Here is a 22,444-nt window from a genome sequence, read left to right as displayed (position 1 = left end):
CCAGCCTATGACTTTTATTTGGAGGTCCTTTAATTAAAGGATTTATAATAATAAGTGGACACTGATGTACTTTTCCTTATCTTTCAGATAAGAACCTGCTTGGGGGGGGATGTGTGATAAATCCTTATCTGAAAGATAAAAGCATCCACATGGAAGGCTTTATCGCTTAATTAAAACCTAGTACAATGGGCAATGAAGTCAATTGATTATTCAAGAAAGCTCTTCAAAAATATTCTGCTTTACTGTTAAGATTAGAATCTCTGTTGGGTCCCCTGTACTGTACCGTGTAATATAATGATGTAGATTATATTTATATTCTTTTGTGGAAATGAACTAATTAATTAAAAACCAAGCTACAACTTATTATTGACTGATAAATTAATCTGATGGCATGGCACGATAATCAATAGGACCTAGAGATAGGATGATCTGAATCCATTAACACAACCCAAGGAGGCCAGGACCTTCCTTTCTCTTTCTGTTACCATAGAAGGAATAACAACGAACAAATACAGTTCCCAACAGTGAGGCAAAACTAGACTATAATTGCAATTATTTTAAACCACAAATAACACAATAATATAAAAGATGGGTATGATTTCCTCATTGTGATTTAGCAGATTCCACCACAGGTGTGAACAAATATGTGCACCCTAGTTATCCTGTATGGAAGTCCTTTCTTTGCTTTCTCATCAATCAGAAAAATGAAGTTGATTAATTAATATGCATCCTTAACTGCTATTCTGAGACACTGATGGCCTATGTAATTAGATCCCAAGTTTAATCCTCAGTTACACTTCATTTGAAAGGATAGCAACAGAACTTGGAACTTCAGATGACTCCGAAAATTTGTTTGCGATCACATTGTCAGGGTTTAAGTATGGCTATTGAATAAACCACAATTAGCCACATTTGAATAATATATTGTTTCCCCGAAAATAAGACATCCCCTGATAATAAGCCCAATCGGGGTTTTGAGCACATGTGCTAAAATAAGCCTCCCTCAAAAATAAGCCCTCCCCAAAAATAAGCCTTCCCCAAAAATATTTAAACGCATGCGCAGCTGGTCCCCGCCATTTCTTCTGGTTAAGTTTAGGAAGACAAGTGCTGGAAATCAGATAAGATGGCAAGAGGAGCCCCATCTTGCTCCACACGCCCCAAAATAATATGTCCTCCCTGAAAATAAAGCCAAGCGCTTATTTTGGGGTTCCAAAAAAATATAAGACAGGGTCTTATTTTCGGGGAAACATGGCACTAGGCCATAAACCGTGCTGTACAAACCACGAAAATCAGGTTAGAGTTTGTAATAATTATGTGTGACCTAGATACATCGCTTTCTTAAAAAATCCATTTCTGTATCCATCATCTGCCTAACTTGTCTCTCTGATCATGAGCTCAGATATTGGTTTTACATGAGCACCCATCATTTTTTTAAAAAAAAAACACTTTACTAAACTTTTATTACATTAAAAACATAAAAAAATTATTTCACTCAACAACAGCTAATTGTGGTGCACCCATCATTTCATCAGCCAGGTTTTTCTAAAGGGCTAAAACTAGCATCTTTCCAACTTGGCAACTCTTAAGACATGTGGACTTGAAACTTCTTTTTAACATGTGTTTTTAATTTATTTTTTTTTAAAAAAACTGTTTTGGAATTGTTTATCACTCAGTCACTTAGCCAGTATCTGACTGGGGAGTTCTGGGAGAAACCACGCAGCTTCGCGTTGTCAAGGTCGAAAAACACTGTCCTGAAAGGTGACGTGTTTAGATAGAACATAGTTGTGTCTAGGACTTAAAGCAGCTTTTGTGGCTGATACAAAGTTTTCTTTATCTTTCAATATGCGTGTTAGGTGAATCCAATTCATGGCCGGTTATTCAGCAACCTATGAGCATTTTCAAGCCGAAGAACAATTTATCCAGACTTGGAGGAAAAAGCCCCGTAAGCAGAGATAAGAGAGCTCCAAAATATTTCCCCCTCAGCTCCATTGGCAGAAAAACAAAACAAAAATCCTCCTCCGGCAGCTACGCATGCGCCACATTTATTTGCTATTAATCGCCGGCTTCATTCTAGTCTCCTTAAGCGCATGCGCCTCTCAGTCCAGTTTTTTTTTTTAAATCAATAAAATAAAGTCACTTGACCATAAAGTCAAGGGCAAGAGAGGCCTGCTTTCCTCTGCTTATGCTGGAAGGCGTGGCTTTCCCCTCAGAGCCCTCTCTCTTCCCACCTCCCACTTTTTTTGCCTTTCCCACCCTCGTCTTGTCTTCCAATGCGGCAGATTGGTCGAGCCGGCTAATCCACCCTCTTCCGCTCCTCTATACGGAACAGGCCGGTCTTCCAATATCCCAGAGTGCAACGCGGCGCTTCTAGCGACGCTCTCCGTTCCGACTCCTCTGCGTTCCTCTCAGCAGCCGGCCGCCATGTTGTTCTAATTTTACGCTCCGAGGCGGGTGATCGGTGCTGGGGCGAGAGGAGCTCCCGGCGTCGGGAGGAAGGCAGGAAGGTTGCGGGCTTTTCGCACCGCGACCTGGCGAGATCCGACGCCATGGCAGCCGCCTTGGGAGGAGCAGGAGCAGGTGCGGTATATATATATCCCTTCTCGTCCTCCCGAGGCCGAGCGGGGAAAAGGGGAAGGGAGGGTTTTTGCGGCTGATCCGCAGGGAAAGCCTGAGGCCCCCAGACGGGTGCGGGACTCCCACAGGGAGATCTTGAGGAGAAGCAGCCGCCGATCTCCTGGGTTGCAGGAGGAAAGATGTTTGCGCCGCCTGCGTACGGTATTTACCGGCGAGGAAGCCTGGCTGGGCAAGACAGGCACGTCTTGTCTGAGGGGCGGCTGAGTAGGGATTTTTCAGGCGTTTGGGGCGCTGGGAAGAAGGAGGAGTGCCTGGAAGTGGGCCCAATAATGGGGGTCGTTTCTAGCTCAGGGTTGACATGTAGGGCGGGGGGTCCTTGATGCTCTCTGAGCTTGGATGTTTTCTTGCAGACCTTTCATTACCCAGATTAGGTAACCTCGTAGAATGGAATAGAATTCTTTATTGGCCAAGTGTGAGTGGACACACAAGGAATTTGCCTTTGGTGTATTTGCTCTCAGTGTACATAAAAAGACAAGATACATTTGTCGAGAATCATGGGGTACAACACTTAATGATGGTCATAGGGAACAAATAAGCCATCAAATGATATTAGGAAACTGTCAATATAAATCGTAAGGATACCAGCAACGAAGTTACAGTCATACAAGTGGAGGGAGATGGGTGATGGGAACGATCAGAAGATTAATAGTAGTGCAAACTTAGTAAATAGTTTGACAGTGTTGAGGGATTGAGCTTGGATGTTTTCTTGCAGACCTTTCGTTACCCAGATTAGGTAATCTCGTAGAATAGAATAGAATTCTTTATTGGCCAAGTGTGATTGGACACACAAGGAATTTGTCTCTCGGTGTACATAAGGAGAATTAAAATACATTCATTGAGAATAGAAAGATACAATACTTAATGATAGTCATAGGGAACAAATAAGCAATCAAATCATATTAGGAAACTGTCAATATAAATCGTAAGGATACCAGCAACGAAGTTACAGTCGTACAAGGGGTGGGAGATGGGTGATGGGAACGATCAGAAGATTAATAGTAGTGCAGACTTAGTAAATAGTTTGACAATGTTGAGGGATTGAGCTTGGATGTTTTCTTACAGACCTTTCGTTACCCAGATTAAGTAATCTCATAGAATTCTTTATTGGCCAAGTGTGATTGGACACACAAGGAATTTGTCTTAGGTGTATGTGCTCTCAGTGTACATAAGGAGAATTAAAATGCATTCATCAAGAATAGAAAGATACAACACTTAGTGATGGTCAAGGTTGCTAATCAGCTATCAAAATTGTACTAGGAAACAAATGAAAACAATATAAATTGAAAGGTACAAGCGACATGGTTATAGTCGTAAGTGGGAAGAGATAGATGCTAATAGGGAAGAGAAGAAGGGCTTTCTTGGGAGTGGAAAGAAAAAGGTGGTGCCCCCAGTTTGGTGGCAGTTCTTTAAGGGCTTAGGATTGCAGGGTGGGTGGGTGGGGGAGATCTTTGGGGTTTATAAAAGCAGGATAGACGCACAGGACATTGGGGATAGAATAAAGTCCTTAGGGGGAGGGTGTGTTATTGTGGCTCGGCTTTTCTTTTAATTTCCCATTTCCTTCCATTTGAACTTGTTCTTTCGTGGGATTTGCTGTCTTCCCTCCCATTCTTGTACTTTTATTAGATACATACAGGTGGGATGGTTGACCTCTGTGTATTCCATTGCTGCAAAGGGCCTTGATTAGTAAAGGAGTGTAAATTATGAATCTGGCCTTCTTGCAGAAGTTTTTTCAATCCTGAGTGACATGAATGTCTTAGATTTTGAAAACGGTATATTAGTTGAACTTACTTTGCTTATTGCTTGCTTTTAAACTACTCACATTCAGACCATTCTTCTTTTTATGTTTGGGCTGTCTCGGCTTGGTTCTGGATATGTAGTCTTATGTGATTGTATCCTTACCATGTGTCTTAACTAGTTAATGTCATGAATAAAAATGCTTATTATATATTAAGTTTGAATTTCTCATATGTTTTCTTGGATGTTTCTTTTCTGCCTGGTTTTGTAAGTCAGAATTTCTTTGTTATGTTTGGTCTCAGAGCCTGCAATTCAGTGTTTTTGTAATGTTACCAAAGTTTAAATAACTTGCTAGTTGTGTGATTTCATTACTTACAGTATAAATAAAAATTCCAAACTTTTGTGTTGTAATAAAAGTGAAAAAGAAATTCAAATTAAACATTTTGTATCTACAGGTAGTCCTCAACTTACAACAGTTCATTTAGTGACTGTTCAAAGTTACAACAGCTCTGGAAATAGCTACTTATGACCACTTTTCACATTTAGCATCCTCATGGTCACGGGATTTACATTCAGATGCTTGACAACTGACTCACATTTATGACTATTGCAGTGTCCCGAGTCATGTGATTCCCTTTTGCGACCTTCTGACAAGCAAAGTGAATGGGAAGCCAGATTCACTTAACAACCAGGTTATTAATTTAAGAACTGCAGTGATTCACTTAACAAATGTGAGAAAAGTCATAAAAGGGGGCAAAACTCACTTAACAAATTTCTCATTTAGCAACTTAAATTTTGGGCTCAATTGTAAGTTGAGGACTACCTGTATTTACAAGCAAGGCTGATCATGTGGGAAAAGCCACAAGATAGAGTTCAAATTTGCTGCAAAGTTTGTTTACTCATCTTGGATTGCCTCTATATCTTGTCTACATACCCTTCTTTTCAGTGCATTGTTGATAATAAAGCATATAGGATAGGGGTATGTTGCTGGTCTGAGCATATACAGAATCAATGCAATACCTGTAAATTGAATGAAAACAAAACACTTATTTGTGAAACATGGTATCTTGCAGAGAAAATATGCTTTCAGGACAAAGCTTTGTTTGTTTACTTTTTGCTACTTATTGACATTTATAGTCTAAAGTCACATTCTTTGTGACAGAGTCTTGTTTAACTTGGATTTCTGAATCCAAATTGCTAGGCTGGTTTCTTTGCTTACATCCCAGTTAAACAATTGGGGATTTTGGTGTGGCAAGACTAGATTTATTTTTGGAAAGGTACTTTCTCCCATACCTTTATACCTCATCTCCACAAACATTCATGCCATTATTTTTTGTTTCCCATTATGAATAAAAAGAAAGAAGAGGATTGGTTCTGAAGAGGACTGTCCTATAAGCAAAGATTTTTATTCAAGGCTTTATTGTAGTTATAACTTATTTACAATATACAATATATACAGGTTGTTAACTGTCAGCTGCCACTTCATGCTTGCTTGTGCTTCGCTGACATGAAGTGACACTCTGCCATGAATTATGGAGAATGGGGATCAAGGGGGCATGTGTGGGAAACCGAAAAAGGTGCTGTACTGTCTTAAGAAACTGCTTCAAGGTTGCCAAGCTGGAAGAAGGAGGGAGTGGCATACCAGAACTTGAACTGACCGTTAGGAAAACAGCTTGCAAGATTTTAATTGATTACCTTGGGGAGGAAAATGAAAGACAAGGAGGGGAAAGGAAGGAAAACTATAAGGTAATAAGGTAGTGATTTTGGCATGCAAATCTCAGTTCTGGTTATGCATGACCTGCAATACACTTGGTCTCTAATAAAAATATATCTTTCTCAGCAAATGGTCAGGGATTGTTTTCTACTTAGAAGTTAAAGTTTGTGGCAGGTCTGACATTACCAGTATAAATTAGAAACAAATTTAATAACATTAAATTGCATACTAAAATAGTCACAATATTTTAAAAAGCCTATAAATAACTACACTACCTAGACTAGAGTGACATTTTAGTAGTTAAGGGAGGAAGATATCAGAATAGATGTTACAGGGCTATGCTATGTACCTGCAGCTAGGCCACTTGAACTGTTGAGTTTTACATCTTCCTTTTTAGGGTTTAAAATATAATTACTGCCTATATAATTACTCTATTCTATAAGTGGAGAGTGCCTCCACTTATAGAATAGAATATTTTATTTGTCAAAGAATGATTAGACACACAAGGAATTTGTTTAGGTGCAGAAGCTCTCAGTGTACATGCAAAACAACAGTAGTAATAATCATAATAACACCAATTATCATTGGAGGAGGTAGAAAAGATGAGAAGGATAATAATACAGCCATACCACAGGGAAATATAGTTAGGCATTTGACAGTATTTATGTTCACAATTTGTATTATAAATAGGTGAGATACTGTTTCAGTAGACATACAGAAAATGGGTGTTGGTCCTACCTGATAGGCTCTTTTTCTCATGGGAGGAAACGGCAGTCAGTGCCGGGTAGACTCCGTCAGTTGGCCAACCAGGACCAAGTCTGCAGTGTTGTTAAGCCCCGCCCTTCCTTCTGCTCTCCAGTTTATCGCCGAGGAATTCACTGCAGATTGTCGTGTCTCCAACTGCAAAGAAAGAGAATTAGTACATCCCACTCCACCCCGACACCACACGGGTTGGCCCCAGACAGGGAGGGGCTGACTGCCATTTCCTCCCATGAGAGAAAGGGCGTATCAGATAGGACCAACGCCCATTCTCCTCCTTGGTTGGAAACGGCAGTCAGTGCTGGGACATACCAAAGTTTGATGTCCAACGGGTGGGAAGATCCACGGCTCAGCTGAATTTCAAGAAATATGAACCCGTTGCAGGACACGTCTGCCGAAGGCAGCATCAGCCGAAGGATAGACATCCAGACAGTAGTGCCGAATAAATGGTGTCGGGGTAGAACAGGTTGCGGCCTGGCAAGAGATGCTTGGGTCGCCCATGCTGCAGATGTGGCAGCACTTCTGGTAGAGTGAGCAGTCACGTGGCGAGGAACTGCCAGGGACTGTGATTCGTAGGCAGAGGCAATCGTGGCGTGAAGCCAGCGTCCCAGAGTCGGAGCCGAAACCTTGGTTCCCATGGAACTGGGTTGAAATGAGACAAACAAGGCTTCTGTTTTACAAAATGAGGAGGTGCATGAGATGTAAATCTTTTAAGGCCCTGCGCACGTCAAGTGTGTGCCAGATCTTTTCAAGCTGATGAGTCGGATGCGGGCAGAAACTAGGCAAAGAGATTTCCTGAATGCAATGAAAAACAATTGATTTTTGGAATAAAGGTGGGGTCCAAACGAAGAACCACCTTGTCGTGATGAAATACGCACAAATCCTGGCGAACCGACAGAGCAGCCATTTCAGAGATGCGACGGCCGAAGTCACCACAGCCAAGAACACCACCTTGAAGGAGAGAAACCTGAGCGAAACCACCCGGAGGGGCTCGAAAGGAGCTTTGGTAAGGGAGGCGAGAACCTTGGTGAGGTCCCACGTAGGGAATCGATGTATGACCGGAGGCCGCAGGTTGGTGGTTCCCCATAGGAATTGGCGTATCAAAGGATTCTTGGTGACTGCTGTTAGAGAATCACATGCCGAAACGAAGGATAGCGCAGTAGTTGGCCGCTTCAGCGTGGATGGGGTGAGACCGACGTCGAGGCTATCCTGCAGAAAGCTGATAATGTGAGCCACAGAAGGAGAGGTAAGAACCACCTGCCGAGCAACGCACCAGGTAGAGAAGGCGTGCCATGTAGCCTCATAGATAAGGACAGTAGATGGGCGCCGTGCGGCCTGTATGGTCCGAATAGCGTCAGGCGGGATGTTGACCCTGGTCAAAAACTCCTGCTCAGTCTCCAAGCGGTTAATTGCAACCACTGGGGTTCGGGATGCACAAGAGCTCCTTGCAGGAGGCAAATCCGGTTGTCTGAGATCCTCCAAGGACAAGCTACAGAAATTGAGACCAAGTCCGCGAACCAAGTCCGACGAGGCCAATGCGGGGCGAGAAGAACCAGTTCTGCTTTTTCCTCCAGTAGCTTTCTTAGGACTTTGGCGATGAGAGGGAGGGGAGGGAACGCATAGAGGAGCAGGCCCTGAGGCCAGGGGGCTAGGAGAGCGTCCACCGCTTCCACACCCGGGGATGGAAATCTAGAAAAGAAACGTGGTACCTGATGGTTGATGTGGGAAGCGAACAAGTCCACCGCCGGGCATCTGAAGAGGTGTGAAAGTTCCTGGAAGAGCTCCGGGTGAAGTTTACATTCAGAATGATCTACTAGATGACGACTGAGGGAATCGGCTTGAATGTTCGACTTCCCAGAAATGTGGGATGCCCTCAGGGAAGCTAAGTGGGGTCTCTGCCCAGAGCCCTAGTTGGAGAGCCTCATGAAAAAGGGAACGAGAACGAGTGCCACCTTGTCTATTGACATGATCTTTGGTGGAAACGTTGTCAGTCAACACAAGGACATGCTGACCGGCGAGCAGGTGGTGGAAATGCCGCAAGGCACAAAAAATCACCCTCAATTCCAGTAGGTTGATAGTGCACCCTTTCTCCCGTTCTGACCAGCGACCCTGGACCATCTGGGAGTCCAAATGCACTCCCCAACCCGAAAGGCTAGCATCAGTAGTGAGCACCAACTTACGGGGCTCCCTAAGTAGACTACCCTTGGAGATGGCTGAAGAGGACCACCACGTCAAGGAATTCAATACCTCAGAGGGAAGGGAAACTTTAACTAGGGAGGTAACAGAAAGGGACCTTTGATAAGGGAGGAGAAACCATTGAAGCCGTCGACTATGCAGACGGGACCAAGGGACGATGCCAAATGAGGACACCATTTTACCTAGTAAACGAGAAAGGGTGAGGACGGAAACGGGACGGCCCTCAAAACACTGGGACGTCAGATCAGATAAGTTGGATTGGCAGGCCAGGGACAGGAAAACCTTAGATGAAGTAGTATCAATAATGGGCCCTAAATGTTGGATACGGGTGGAGGGAGAGAGAGAACTCTTGGACCAATTTATAAGAAAACCATGATCCTGGAGCAATTGAAGTGTAGTGCGAATGTCCTGCTGAGCTCGGGGAAGGGACGTGGAAAGGATGAGAATATCATCCAGGTAAAATAAAATGTGAATAGGGAGGGCCCAGATATAAGCGACGAGAGCCGCCATTAATTTTGTAAAAACTCTGGGGGCAGAGGAGAGGCCAAAGGGGAGAGCTCTATATTGGTAATGAGAGCCCCTATAACAGTGGTTCTCAACCTTCCTAATGCCGTGACCCTTTAATACAGTTCCTCATGTTGTGGTGACCCCCAACCAGGGGTGGGTTCTAAATTTTTTTACTACCGGTTCCGTGGGCATGGCTTATTTTGTGGGCGTGGCTTGGAGGTCATGTGACTGGGTGGGCGTTGCTAGCTGGTCATGTGACCGGGTGGCCATGGCTATGTGTATAGGGACTACTCAGAGGGCTGAAAAAAGTCATTTCTGACAGGTCCTCGCACTTTTGACTGGTCCTCACACTTATGACCATCCTCACATTTATGCCCGTGCAGCATTCTTAACAACCATGTCACTCATTTCACAACTGCTTCTCTTCACCATGGTAATAAGATAGGGCAAAAACCGTAAAATGTGAGGATAGTCGTAAATTCGAGATCTGGTCAAAAGTGTGAGGACCAGTCAGAAATAACTTTTTCAGCCCTCTGAGTAGTCCATATGCATAAAAGGATACAGCAATAGAGAGGGATGAAGGAAGGGAAGGGAAATTAGAGTAGGAGGGAGGGTAAGAGAGGGAGGAAGAGAGGAGAAGAAGGAAAAAGGAAGAGGAAGTAGGGAGGAGAAGAAGAGGGGGAGGAAGAGAAAGTAAGAAGGAAAGAAAAGAGAGAGGTGATAGGTTTGAGGAGAAAGATTGCTGTACAATAAAAAAGATGAAAGGGAAGAAAGCCAACCCCAAACAAATACAAAGATATTAAAATAAAGAATGAATTGTTAAACTTTAAAGAATAAAAGAACAAATATGAATAAATAACAATAATTAGAAACACACATACAAATATACAATGTATTTTCTTTGAACAGAGTATTTGGCCGGTTCACAAATTTAAACAGTGTTTAGTCATTTCAATTAAATTTACAATTTCTATATTTCCATTTTGCCATATTTATTCCTCATCTATTTTTTTAAAAAAACCACTATTACCCTTCATCCTCATCTCTAATCTTAATCAAATTCAATTTTTCCCTTCTCTTCTATATTATACCCTTTCCCATTGTCATCTATTTTTATATCCATCCTCGCATTAGTTAATTATGTAATATTACAGTTGTTTAATATAAATTCAACATTTTAATATAAATCAATTAGTTATATAACTACCTTTTTTGTATATTAATTTGAACATGAATATTCCAATTATTTCCATGCAATCCAATTTCTTACAAATCAATTAATTATATTTACCAATAATAATAAACCAAATAATTTCCCCCATATATTCCTCCAAACCACAACTTAACCATTTCTGCTTTCAACACAATATACAATTAATAGTATCTCAATTATTACAATTCCCTAGTTAAATAGAGCTTTTTTTCTTTTGTGTTTTAAAATCTTGAACTCTCCTCTTTTTCCCTAAATTTCCCATGGTTTGCACCTACCTTTTTTGGTGAGGAAAAAGAAAAGAAATCTGCCTGCCTAATTTTCCAACGTTACAGCAAAGCCAACAGCCAGCTTTACTTTTAGTTTCGTTTTTCAGCATAGCTAGGGGGAAAAAAATCTGCACTCTTTGCAAGCAAGCAGCAGAGCCCTGAGCAAAACAGCTGAGAGCAAATCAGCTGAGAGTCAGGAGCCGATCTAATCAAGGGCCAATAAAATTACAAAAAAACCACCGAACTGTTTGTTAAATTGCTGGCTTGCCTGCCCCTCACCCACCACTATTTATTGGCAATAAATAGTGGTGCGGAGGGGCGGGGCAAGGGGGGGCGGAACCGGTAGAATCCCACCACTGGCTATAGGGCGGCCCTTTGAAGCCCCGCGGCAAGAATTTAAACAGTTTTTTTTCCTTTAGCCATCAACTGGGACTCGAGGCAGCAATAGATTGGGAGTGGGCGGGGTAAGCAAACGGCCGGCGATCCAACAGAGCAGAGAGTGAGGGTGAGTGAAGGCGTGGGGGGAGGGCGAGAGAGGGCTTTGGCAACCCCTGTGAAATGGCGGTTCGACCCCCAAAGGGTTCGCGACCCCCAGGTTGAGAACTGCTGCCGTATAATAAAAGCGGAGGAATTTGCGATGAGGCGGAAAAATGGGGACATGCAGATAGGCTTTTGTCAAATCCACTGAGGACAGAAAATCACCATCCCTAATGCACTCTAAAATAGTGTGAAGGGAATGCATCTTGAACCGGTGATAAGTTATGTACCGGTTCAAGGATTTTAGTTCTAAGATAGCCCGCCAACCCTCCGAGGACTTGGGGACCAAAAACAAGCGGGAATAAAACCCTGACCTGAGTTCAGATGGAGGAACAGCCTCAATGGCATTAATTTGTAGTAAGTGCGCGACAGCAGTAGCCATACGTGCACGGTAAGAGAAATCTCGAGACAGGGAACAAGGTGTCAGGTTTTAACGCTGAGACAAGGAACAAAAACCTGACGGGGAAGTGAATTGAATTCCAAGCGAAGACCCTCTCTAATGGTAGAATGTACCCAGGCATTGGATGTAGTGGAGTCCCAACGGTTGGAGAAGAATGAGAGGCGTCCTCCAACATGAGAGTCCGGGGGCAGGCTATCGAGATCTGCGGAAGGGACGGCCCCTCCCACCTCTGAAAGACCTCTTGGGAAGAAACCGGGAAGCTGGTCTGACCTGGAAATCCTGATGTTGCGTTCCTCTGGAGGGGAATGGCCGAGGAGATCGGTTGTATGAAGAGCCACTATCTGAGGGACGAAAGGACTGAGAATGAAAATAGGATTGTTGACGAAATTCAGACCTTCAAGACACAAAAGGGAAGCCTTCTTATGATCCTGGTTTCAACCAGAATCGGGTTGAGAGAAGAGCCAAACAGCTTGTCCCCAGCGTATGGAGAGGCGGCCAGACGCCATTTGTTTCTGGTGTCGGCTTGCCAGTGACGGAGCCAAAGAAGCCTCCGAGATGTGACTGATGAACCAATAGCCTTGGCTGCAAATCTGGAAGTATTGAGAGTGGCGTCACCCAAAAATTCCAAGCTGCTAAGATCTTATTAATATCTTGATGAGAACACGAATTGGAAGCCGGAAGGCGTTCCTGCAGTTGCTTCAACCACAATATGGAGGCCCTGTTGAAAAAAGAGGCCGCCGAAGTGGCTCTTACTGCCCAGGCTGAGGCTTGATGGCCTTTGATCAGGGTCCGCTTGGCTCTCTTGTCCTAAGGCCGCAATGATTTGTCAGGAGGGCCGGCCAGATGAGTAGTGGAAGATAGGGCCACCACTGGGGCGTCTCCAGTTGGTACCTGGAGTAAGTCAGAAAAATCTGCTGCCAGAGAATAGAACTTTTTGTCCTGAGAATTGGGCAAAGGCCCAGAACCAGGGGAGGCCCATTGCCTCTTCACCACATTGGAAAAAAATTTGGGCACCGGTAAGGTATCAACTCGAACTGGCTGTTCTGAGAAAAGGGAAGTAGAAGGATCATCATTAGTAGAAGCAGACCCCTGTCCAGAGGAAGCAGGTAGCATTTTGGTAGCTGAGAGAGCCTTGAATAGCAAGGAACGAAATAAATGTGGCTTGAAAAGGCCAATAAAGGCAGGTTGGTCTGGCTCAAGACCGTCATCATCAGACCATTCCTGGTCTAGAGCCAGATCCTCAGCAGACACAGAAACTTGACTCGCAGAAGTCGGAGAAGCAGGTCTATCGATATGAGTTGCAGCATCCTCCCTGTGCGGTGAGTGGCTGGCCTGACTGCCATAATCAGACACTTCAGATCTGGCTGATTGGTGAAGACCCTCAGCTATCCCCTGACGAATGGCCTCCGAAATGAGGGAAGCCAGGGCAGGAGGAATTATTGAAGGCAAAGGCTCAGTCGATGGAGGAGGAGGTCGTGGAGGTGGAGGAGGAGGAGGTGCAGTTGAAGCAGTGGCACTATGGGCGGCCTCAGGCGAGCCAGAAGCTGGGGGCTGGCCTTCAGGAGGCAGCGTGGCAAACAAAATGGCCACCTCAGCAGAAGAAGGGGAAGCACCCCTGACGAAACGATCAGGAGACAGTGAAGCCCTATGGGTGGCCTGGGGAAGATCCTGGTGGTCTGAGGCCAGCAATTCAGGCTCCTGAGGGGAGGATGGATTGGCAGGAGCAGGAGCTTTAGAATGTTTAGAGGCTTGCAACTGTGCCTTTTGAACAGCTTGCTCCAGGGCTTTGTGACGGCGCTGCTCGTCCCTCAGGGTTTGTGCAGATTTAGCAGGTGGTGCAGGAGCTGCTTTAGCCTTTTTGGATGAGCGCTGATGCCCCGAGGTCCCCTCCCCCAGATCACTATTGTGGCGCTTCCTACTCCTGTGAGAGACAGCCACGTGGCTAGACCTGGAGGAACGGGTGTCCGCCATTTTGAAAGAAACAAACCTCGGCACCACAAGCAATTTCTAGCCGGAATCGGGGGCCCAATCCTACTCACTGCGCCTCCAGGGAATGTTGAGATAGGCAACGTAGCAGGCGCGAATGCAGTGGCGACAATAGAGATCGCTAGCCCAACGGCGACAAGTGCGATCGAAACGGCGTGGCTAACAGCAATCCTCGTCACGCCAAAAAAGTTACACATAAACAAAGCTGCTAAGCAAAGGCTTGATCGCAGCCTGAATGCCCGTCAGAGCTGCCAATAATCAGAGATCGGGCCCGGTGCAGGACAGAGCTACGGAGTGAACTCGTGGGCTCTGCCTGAGAGATTGCTGGTTGGCAGTCTCGAGCCGCCGCACGGCCTTCAGCGGAACCAGAACAAAGTCCTTCACGCTGGAAAAGATCTGGTTTGAGATCCAAAAATTTTAAATGGCAAAGGCCAGAGATAAAGACTGTAACAGAGAGAGACACGACTGTCCAAGCTGACTGAGTCGAACTTGAGAGCAGAAGGAAGGGCGGGGCTTAACAACATTGCAGACTCGGTCCTGATTGGCCAACTGACGGAGTCTACCCGGCACTGACTGCCGTTTCCAATCAAGGAGGAGAACTACTTTTGTAAGAATATTGGTATCATAATATCTAGTGCTCTTGCAGTTACATATTGTACAAGGAAGAAAGGGAACACATACTTAGAAAGGTTTCTCTGAAAAGAGATCTATATATATATTTTAGATGGTTGTTCTGAGCTGGTGGTTTCGTGGGTTTCAGATGTGCCTAATAAAGTGAGAGAATCAACTGGCAGGTATACTTGCTACCGAAGGGAAGGTTCACATGCCAAGACTGTAAAGTATAATTCTGTCATATAAATGTTAAAATATTGCTTGAACTTGAAAGACCTATCTTCTAGTAGTCTAAATCACTTTCTGATTAATTAATCCTAGTTCTCAGTTGATATAGGATGCTTTGGAAACTTGTTATAAGATACAATGCTGTCTAGCAGACTATATAGTAGTAAGGTAAGAGAAGATATTGGAAACTCAGTATTCTGTCTGCAAATATTTATTTCAAGTTTCTTGCAGTTTGAATTGTTCTTGTCATAGGTGACTTGGCTAGTTTTATTCCTTCTTTGCATTCGTATGTCTATACTTGAGCCTTAAAAATGCAAATATGATGAAAAATCTTTTGGAGAACTATTCCAGTGTATATTAGTGGAAAATATTGTCAATTCAGGAGATGCCTGGATGGTGGAAATCATTAGATATTAGACAGCAACTAATACATATGACAATATTGCGTTCAAAACTGAAGATGATATATTACCATCAGGCTTAATAGCCATTAGTAGTTTTATTCTCCATGAATTTGCCCAGCCTAATTTACACATTCGTGGTATTTTACCAATTTAAGGAAGTATATTCTGCAGTTAAACACAAAGCTTCCTTTTGGCTGTTGACAATGTGCTACATTCAGTTTCTTTCAGAAGTTTAGAGCATAGAAAAAAGCAGAACTCTTAATTCTATACTTTTTCTTTTATTAAATTATGAGAATTGTAGTTCAGCATACGTGGAGGACATCAGGTTAAAGAAAAGTAACATGGTATATTTCTCTACCTTCCTTTCTTTTTTTGAAAGTATGGAAAAGAAACGTTGTTAAAAGTCTTCATGAATCCTTAAATCTATTGGTTAAGTATATATTCCAATATTATAGAAGACATTGCATCAATTCCATGTGCATAAAATGAGTAATACAAGAAGTGACCTGAACAGTGTGTAACTTAGATTTCTGTAAACATGTTTATTTCACATAATTTGTATGCCATTCAATTCATTACATTTTGTGCAGCCTTCAGCAGTAAGTCATAATTTCCTGACAATATAGGTAATAATTCTTATTACCTTTCCTTGAAGGCCCAAAGTATGATATTCTCCTGCTTTTGGAATCCAATGAAGGAAGGAGCTGTTCTAATTTTGGGGAGACAGTGACAAAGAATTCCAAAAGAAATTTGTTCTGTGCTGCCCTCACCTAAAATCTTGATGGGGAGAGTTAGTGTCATTAATCGCCAGCACCCTCACCTCAACAGAATCCACAGACCAGAGAAATTCTACTTCAGGAACAGTTCTGAAGACCCCAAGCCATAAAGGACTTCATAAGCAATTACCAGCATGTAGAATACAATACTTCTACAATACACTGTAGAAGTGTAGTGATATCTAGTGTGGCTCCTGCAAGATGGAGAACGTTTTGTTAATCTGACATTGGCCCCATCAACAGCTGGGCTGCTGCAGTTTGAATCAGTTGCAATTTCTGAGTAGATTTCATAGGAACTAATTCATTAATTGTAATATAATGAGAGTATGAGTGATAGCAGAATGTCCTGTTTCAGAAACTATTGCTTGACCAAGGATCTCCTGGCATGGCCTCCACTAGCTCTGCAGTTAGAGTCGTGAGTCCAGGAAAAAATCTGTTCAGATCTTGTAGCACAGAAGCCCCCAACCTTTTGGGTACCAGGGACCGGTTCCATGGAGAAAGTTTTTTTCCATAGACCAGAGGGGGCGTGGTTTTATGAGCTGCCTGTATCCCATGGAGGGGGCTTCACTTGTTTCTGTGGCATGCTGAGGTCCGGTGCCGGTCCATGGACCTGGGGTTGGGGACCCCTGTTCTAACAGTCCCTTCCAAGAGATTGTAACTGCATTTCTGTCATGGCCTAAAGATGGAATTATCTTGAATTCAGATGATTTCTGGATAAACAAAGTCTACATCTTGTTGAGACTTAATTTGGTTTCATATATAGGGTTGTAGTGTAAAAGAGATTTTTGAATGATAATTAGACAAATAATACTTGTTGAAGCTTTTTAGTGAACATCATGTAGACCAGGCCTGTCAAACTGGCGGCCCGCATGCATGCCACGGCCACCCTGGCTCCGCAAAGGCAAAAAAAAAAATCCTGATACGGATTTTTCATGATCCACGGCCCACAATGCAATCAGGTTTGACACTCCTGATCTAGGTAATATATGTACTGAAAAATAGTCTATGTTGTGAGTAACTGTTGATGCTACATAATGAATCCAGAGCTGCCAATAGATACTAGAATTTTAAAAAGGAATTCCTAAATGAGAGATAAGCAGCCTAGATTATTTTGGACTACAGTTCATATAATTTTTAATAATTGGCTATATGGGATGGGCTTGTAGTCAGATTATCCGGATGAATCAAATTATCGTCCCCTGAAGATTCAGATCTGGTCCGGAGTTACTAGATAGGCACAGCCTTGTAAGAATCACCTTAAATTTAGGGTGACTCTAGTATGATTCTTCAAAATAATACCAATACTGCTGTCTGAGAATCCAAGCATTTGTTTCATATTGTTCAAATTATCAAATGTCTTTTGTTTATAGAGGATGACTTTGATTGTCATAAACCTGGTGCAGAAAGGTCTTGGAGAAGGAGAACTGCAGATGATGATTGGGATAGGTAAGCCTTTTTTTTCCTTTTATGCAGAGATGTTTTCTACTATATGTGATTTGTTTCTCTCTTTCACTGTTAATTTATAGGATCTAGAAAACATTCAAATACAGACATCAATGTGTTTGTTTATCTGCCATGTGCATAACTGTCACTCAGTTGTAGAGATATGTATGCCTGCTATGAAGAGCAGGCAGTGGGCAGGGCCCACTTTCTTTAATCAGAGTTGCATTTTGCTATGGAATACATGGGGACAGGGATGAAATGCTCCCGGCTCAGACCAGCTCGGCCGATCCGGTAGAGATGATGGCCGGTAGTTCGGAGAACTGGTAGAATGGCAGCTGGAGGCTCTGCCCACCCACCCATAAGTTAAAACCAGGAAGTAAACCTGGTTTTTTGAGGCTCGGCGCATGCTCTGGGGCCAAGAGAGGCAATGGTGGCGGCACTGCATGTGCAGTCTCGGGACATCCGCCCTCTCTCCTGGAGTGTTGCTGCCGCCCCAGAGCTTGCCTTCACCTCTGCAGCCCACTGGCCTCTCTTCCCCTTTTCTTTCTGGGTGCAGCGCTTCTGCTCGTTGGGCCACTTTCCCGCAGTGCTTCTGCTGGTGTTACCACGCAAGCCTCCCATGAGGAAAAAAGCAAAGCAGCTGGCTGCGGAGCTGCCAGCTTCAGGAAGTGGGCCAACAGGCAGAAGCAACATGCCCAGAAAGAGACTCCGGCCTTGCCCCGGAGCCGCTGCCCACTTGCCGCCTGCTCGCCCTTCGCCTTGGGTCGGGGGCCAGGGCCCAGGGACGCACCATTCACCGAAGCCCTGGAGCCCCCGCTTGGTTGCCACCTCCCTCAACCGGGTTGGGGAATGCACCATTCCCTGACTCCTGCCTTGCCTCAGAGCTGTTGCCCACTCGCTATCCGCTCACCCTTCGCCTTGGGTCGGGGACCAGGGCCCAGGGATGCGCCATTCCCCAAGGCCCCGGAGCCTCCACCTGGGCGAGCAGGCAGCGGCTCCGGGGCGAGGCCGGAGTTGGGGAATGGTGCATTCCCCGACCTGGTCAAAGTAGGCAGCGGCTCCAGGGCCCCGGGGAATGGTGCATCCCTGAGCCCCGGCCCCCGACCCAAAGCGAAGGGAGAGCGGGTGGTGAGTGGACGGCAGAATAGAAATTAAAAAAGTTTTCCTACTGGGTTCTGTGGGCATGGCCTGGTGGGGTGTGTGTGTCTTGTGACTGAGTGGGCGTGGCTATGAGTGACATCGAGTTGGCCACGCCCACTCAGTCACAGGACACCCCCCCCCCAAGCCATACCCACAGAACCGGTAGGGAAAAATTTTACATTTCACCCCTGCATGGGGGGAATTCATGGACCTAACAAAAATGAGCAATTTATTACATTTTTTCCTATCTATCTAAATATGTGCCTGTTTGTACCTTGTTAGTTACTTGTACTTGTACTCCTTTATATAACGTGTGATCACTAGCACCAATGAATAATATACATATTTAAGTGAGCTCATTTGTTGGAATCAGTCTATGGACTAAATGAAGGAGTTCAGCAGATCTTAACTATATTATGATGTTAACTCCCCCCCACTCCTCAGTTAAAGAGCCTGAAGACATGAACAAGTCTAGTATTTACAGGTAGTCCTTCATTTATAAACTATTCATTTACTGACCGTTCCATTACAGCAGCAATGAAAAAAGAGATGATTGGCCCTCACACCACCGTTGCAGCATCCCCATGGCCATGTGATCAAACGGCATGTATTTCCAGTGGTTGCCGCACTGGTTCATGTGATCATCATTTGTGACTTTCTCAGTCGACTTCTGACAAAGATAATAGAGGAAGCTGGATTTGTTTAATGATTGTTTGATTTGCTTAACAATCATTGTGAAAAGATTGTAAAATTGGACATGACTCACTTAACAGCCATCTTGCTTAGCAACATAAGGTCTGTTCCAATTAGGGCCGTAACTTGAGTTATTTAGTTATTAAATTTCTATGCTGCCCATCTCACTATCAAGCGATTCTAAGGGGCTTACAATTTTATAAATCACAGTATAAAACAATTAGAAAGTTAAAACATTAAAGTTAACAACGAACAGGATAAAAAGACCAATGTATAAACTGGGAGCAGTTGGTCTACTAGCCACCTCCAGAATGAGATATGCCTATCAGGGGCCCAAACCAGTTGGCAGAGGTTTTCAGGCCCTTTTGGAAAATCAAGAAGTAGGGGGCAGATTTCACCTTGTGGGGCATGATATTCCAGAGGCGGGAGCTGCAGCAGAAAAGGCTGTTTTATTAGTGAACATTTCATAGTATATTAAAATCTGTATTTAATGGACCTTAATTTAGTGTTGACACCATCAAAGCTGACACCAATCAGAGCATAGAAAAACTTTTAAAAAGTAGTGCAAAATCAGAAGAAGTAGTGAGACCTGGCTTATAGAATTGCCAAGAGTTGGACATGACTGAATGGTCATCTTCAATTTAATGGATAAATTGAATGCAGTAGACAACATTTGAAGTTTTGATGGAAGTTGATTTAACAGGTTTTGCTGATGTTCTGGGAAGGTTTGGGAAAGATTGCTCTTTTGCTCGGGATGGGTAAGCCAGTGGCCTATGTGACAGAATGGAGAAGATCAGGGGCTCAATGAGGAAGGGGCTGATTGCATACTTTGAATCTATTTCTTGTAGTTGTTGGGCTTTTACTGTAAGACTGGGCCAGGCTGATGAAGGCAGATTAGTATCTAAGGCTATGGGTGATTGTAGGGAAGCAGCACTGTGGGAACATATTATTCCCCCTGCAGCAAGTGGTGGAATTGGAAAAAAGGATATTAAAATAAAGGGACACTTTTATGTGTACACAAAAGAGCACTTTTCAGATTTAACAGGCCTTTGTATTTGTTAAACACCTCTTCCACCATTAAAATCAAGATTTTACTATACTACGTTCAGCAACACTTGCTTTTGCAATTGGTTTTCAGCTGACTTCTATATATACCTACTGGGATCAAATAATTCTATTGAGAAATTCCATTATTTAAACTTCGTTAGGAATTCATCTCTTAACTTTGTTACATTCTTCCTTACGTTCAAATCTGCATTTGTCATCACTATTCAGGTAGTGATAGGAGGGATGAATAATACTCTTTTCTGCACATTTTTTTAAAAAAAAATGAGCTACTGTATTTTTTGTACTATAAGAAGCTCCGGACTACAAGATGCACCTAGCTTTTGGGGAGGAAAACAAGAAAAAAAAATCTGCCTCTGCCTTCCAGCAATTTGTCTCCTTACAGCAAACAGCCTAGTCAGCTTCAACACATCCTGATTTAGCATGAGCAGCTGACTGGCGGTTGGATCAGCCTCCCGGAATACTCCCAGAATACTACTGATCAGCTGTTCCAGGCAGCGGGGATCACCGCTGGCACCTATCGCCGTCTCTGCGCGCCCCATTTTCGGCCTCTGTGCATCCCGATTTCAGCCTGCGTGCACCCCATTTTCGGGCTCCATGTGTCTCATTTTCAGCCCTTTCCAGGGGGCAGGGATAGGCGGTGGCAATCCCTGCTCCTGGAATGGGTCACAAGCGGGACACATGGAGGCCAAAAATGGGGTGCGTGGAGGCGGTGATGGGCGGCAATAGCAACGATGGGTGGCGGCGATCCCCGCAGCCTGGAACAGCAGCTCATTTAAACATGGTACTGAGGTGGAAGAGTCAATGCTTTTCTCTGCTTGAATCTTTACTATATAAAAAAAGCTCACAAAGTTTAAAGTACCGTGTTTTTTGGTCTATAAGATGCACTTTCTCCTCCCCCCCAAAAAAAAGGTGGGTGGAAATGTCTGTGCGTCTTATAGAGAGAACATTGCTGAAGCCCCGCCCACCCACTGGCCCCTACCGTTCAGCCTCTGCCTCCCAGCAATTTGCGGTATTCTGGGCGGCAGTTCCAACTGCCAATCAGCTGCTGGTGCTAAATCAGGCTGTGTTGAAGCTGACCAGACTCTTTGCTGTTTGCTGCAAGGAGGCAAATTGCTGGGAGGCAGAGGCTGAAGGGTGGGGGCTGGTGGGTGGGCGGGTGCTGGTGGGTGGGCGGGTGCTTCGGCAACATTCTCTCTATAAGACGCACAGATATTTCCACTCACTTTTTATAAGAAAGTTCTTATAGACCAAAAAACACGGTACTTTTTCTGCCCCAGCTACGAACCCCAAAGAACGCAGCACACACAAAGTCCATACAAACCTTAGTTTACTAATTAAAGATTACTAATGAGCTTTCTTAGTAGTTGTTCGAACACAAGTACAGTTTAAATCAGTCTTTTCTGAACAAGGGCTGTTAATTTAACTTCATTAACAGTTGACAAGAATCCAAAGAATAATAACTCAATTCTGAGGTACAGTATTTCAGATAATCGTAATCTTACTGTGGTGGGCAGAATGCCCAGAAGCAATTTGCAGGAAAACTGACAAGAGAGAAATGAGCTGAATCAAACGTTTCTGGAATCAAGATATGAAGGAATATGAACGAAGTTGTTTCCTGCAAATTGCATCAGTCGTCATCCTTCCTTAAATAGACTAGGGGAGTGGCCAATTAGCCCCAAGCCTTACCTCGAGAGTAAGGCTGAGGAGCCACTCCTGCCTTTTAACAGCTCTGTGCGCTTGTGCATTGAGAAGAGGCTCCTCCTCTTCCTCTTCACTTATGGGAGCTTCTGGAGGTTCTGAAGGCCCTGGCTGAATCTCCGCCTCTGGCATCACATCTTCTCCAGCCTCCTCATTATCTGACTCTAGCCCCAGCTGCACAGGCTGCTGGCCCAGCACCACACCAGCCTCCTCGCTGTCGGAATCAGCTACCAACTGCACAGGCCGCTGACGGGCTACGATAGTACTTTAAACTTTGTGAGCTTTTTCTATATAGTAAAGATTCAAGCAGAGAAAAGCATTGACTCTTCCACCTCAGTGCCATGTTTAAATGATATTACCCTACATTTTAGAATTATTTATTTATTTATTTATTAAATTTATATTGCCGCCTATTCGCCCATGGTGACTCAATATG

General features: G+C 44.0%; 1 protein-coding gene across 14 annotated transcripts in view; it reads left to right on the top strand.

The window, feature by feature from the left end:
- The first annotated feature begins 2,271 nt into the window (after positions 1–2,271).
- RBM33 (RNA binding motif protein 33) overlaps positions 2,272–22,444 on the top strand; it is a 124,316-nt gene continuing 104,143 nt past the window's right edge. For 8 of the 14 annotated variants that reach the window (XM_087893070.1, XM_034401650.2, XM_034401648.2 and 5 more), the window contains exons 1-2: positions 2,272–2,577; positions 17,337–17,412. In XM_087893070.1, the coding sequence (XP_087749196.1) occupies positions 2,547–2,577; positions 17,337–17,412 (107 nt within the window). In that variant the 5' untranslated portion in view covers positions 2,272–2,546. The remainder of the gene's footprint in view (positions 2,578–17,336; positions 17,413–22,444) is intronic. The other 6 variants (XM_087893071.1, XM_087893069.1, XM_087893068.1 and 3 more) reach the window with 1 other exon arrangement.

This window comes from Pantherophis guttatus, chromosome 4, assembly GCF_059756535.1.
Source record: "Pantherophis guttatus breed Tessera chromosome 4, ASM5975653v1, whole genome shotgun sequence".
NCBI classification, from domain to species: domain Eukaryota; kingdom Metazoa; phylum Chordata; class Lepidosauria; order Squamata; family Colubridae; genus Pantherophis; species Pantherophis guttatus.
The sequence above is the reverse complement of the archived record's forward strand: the minus strand, read 5'-3'. Positions and strand labels throughout refer to the sequence as shown.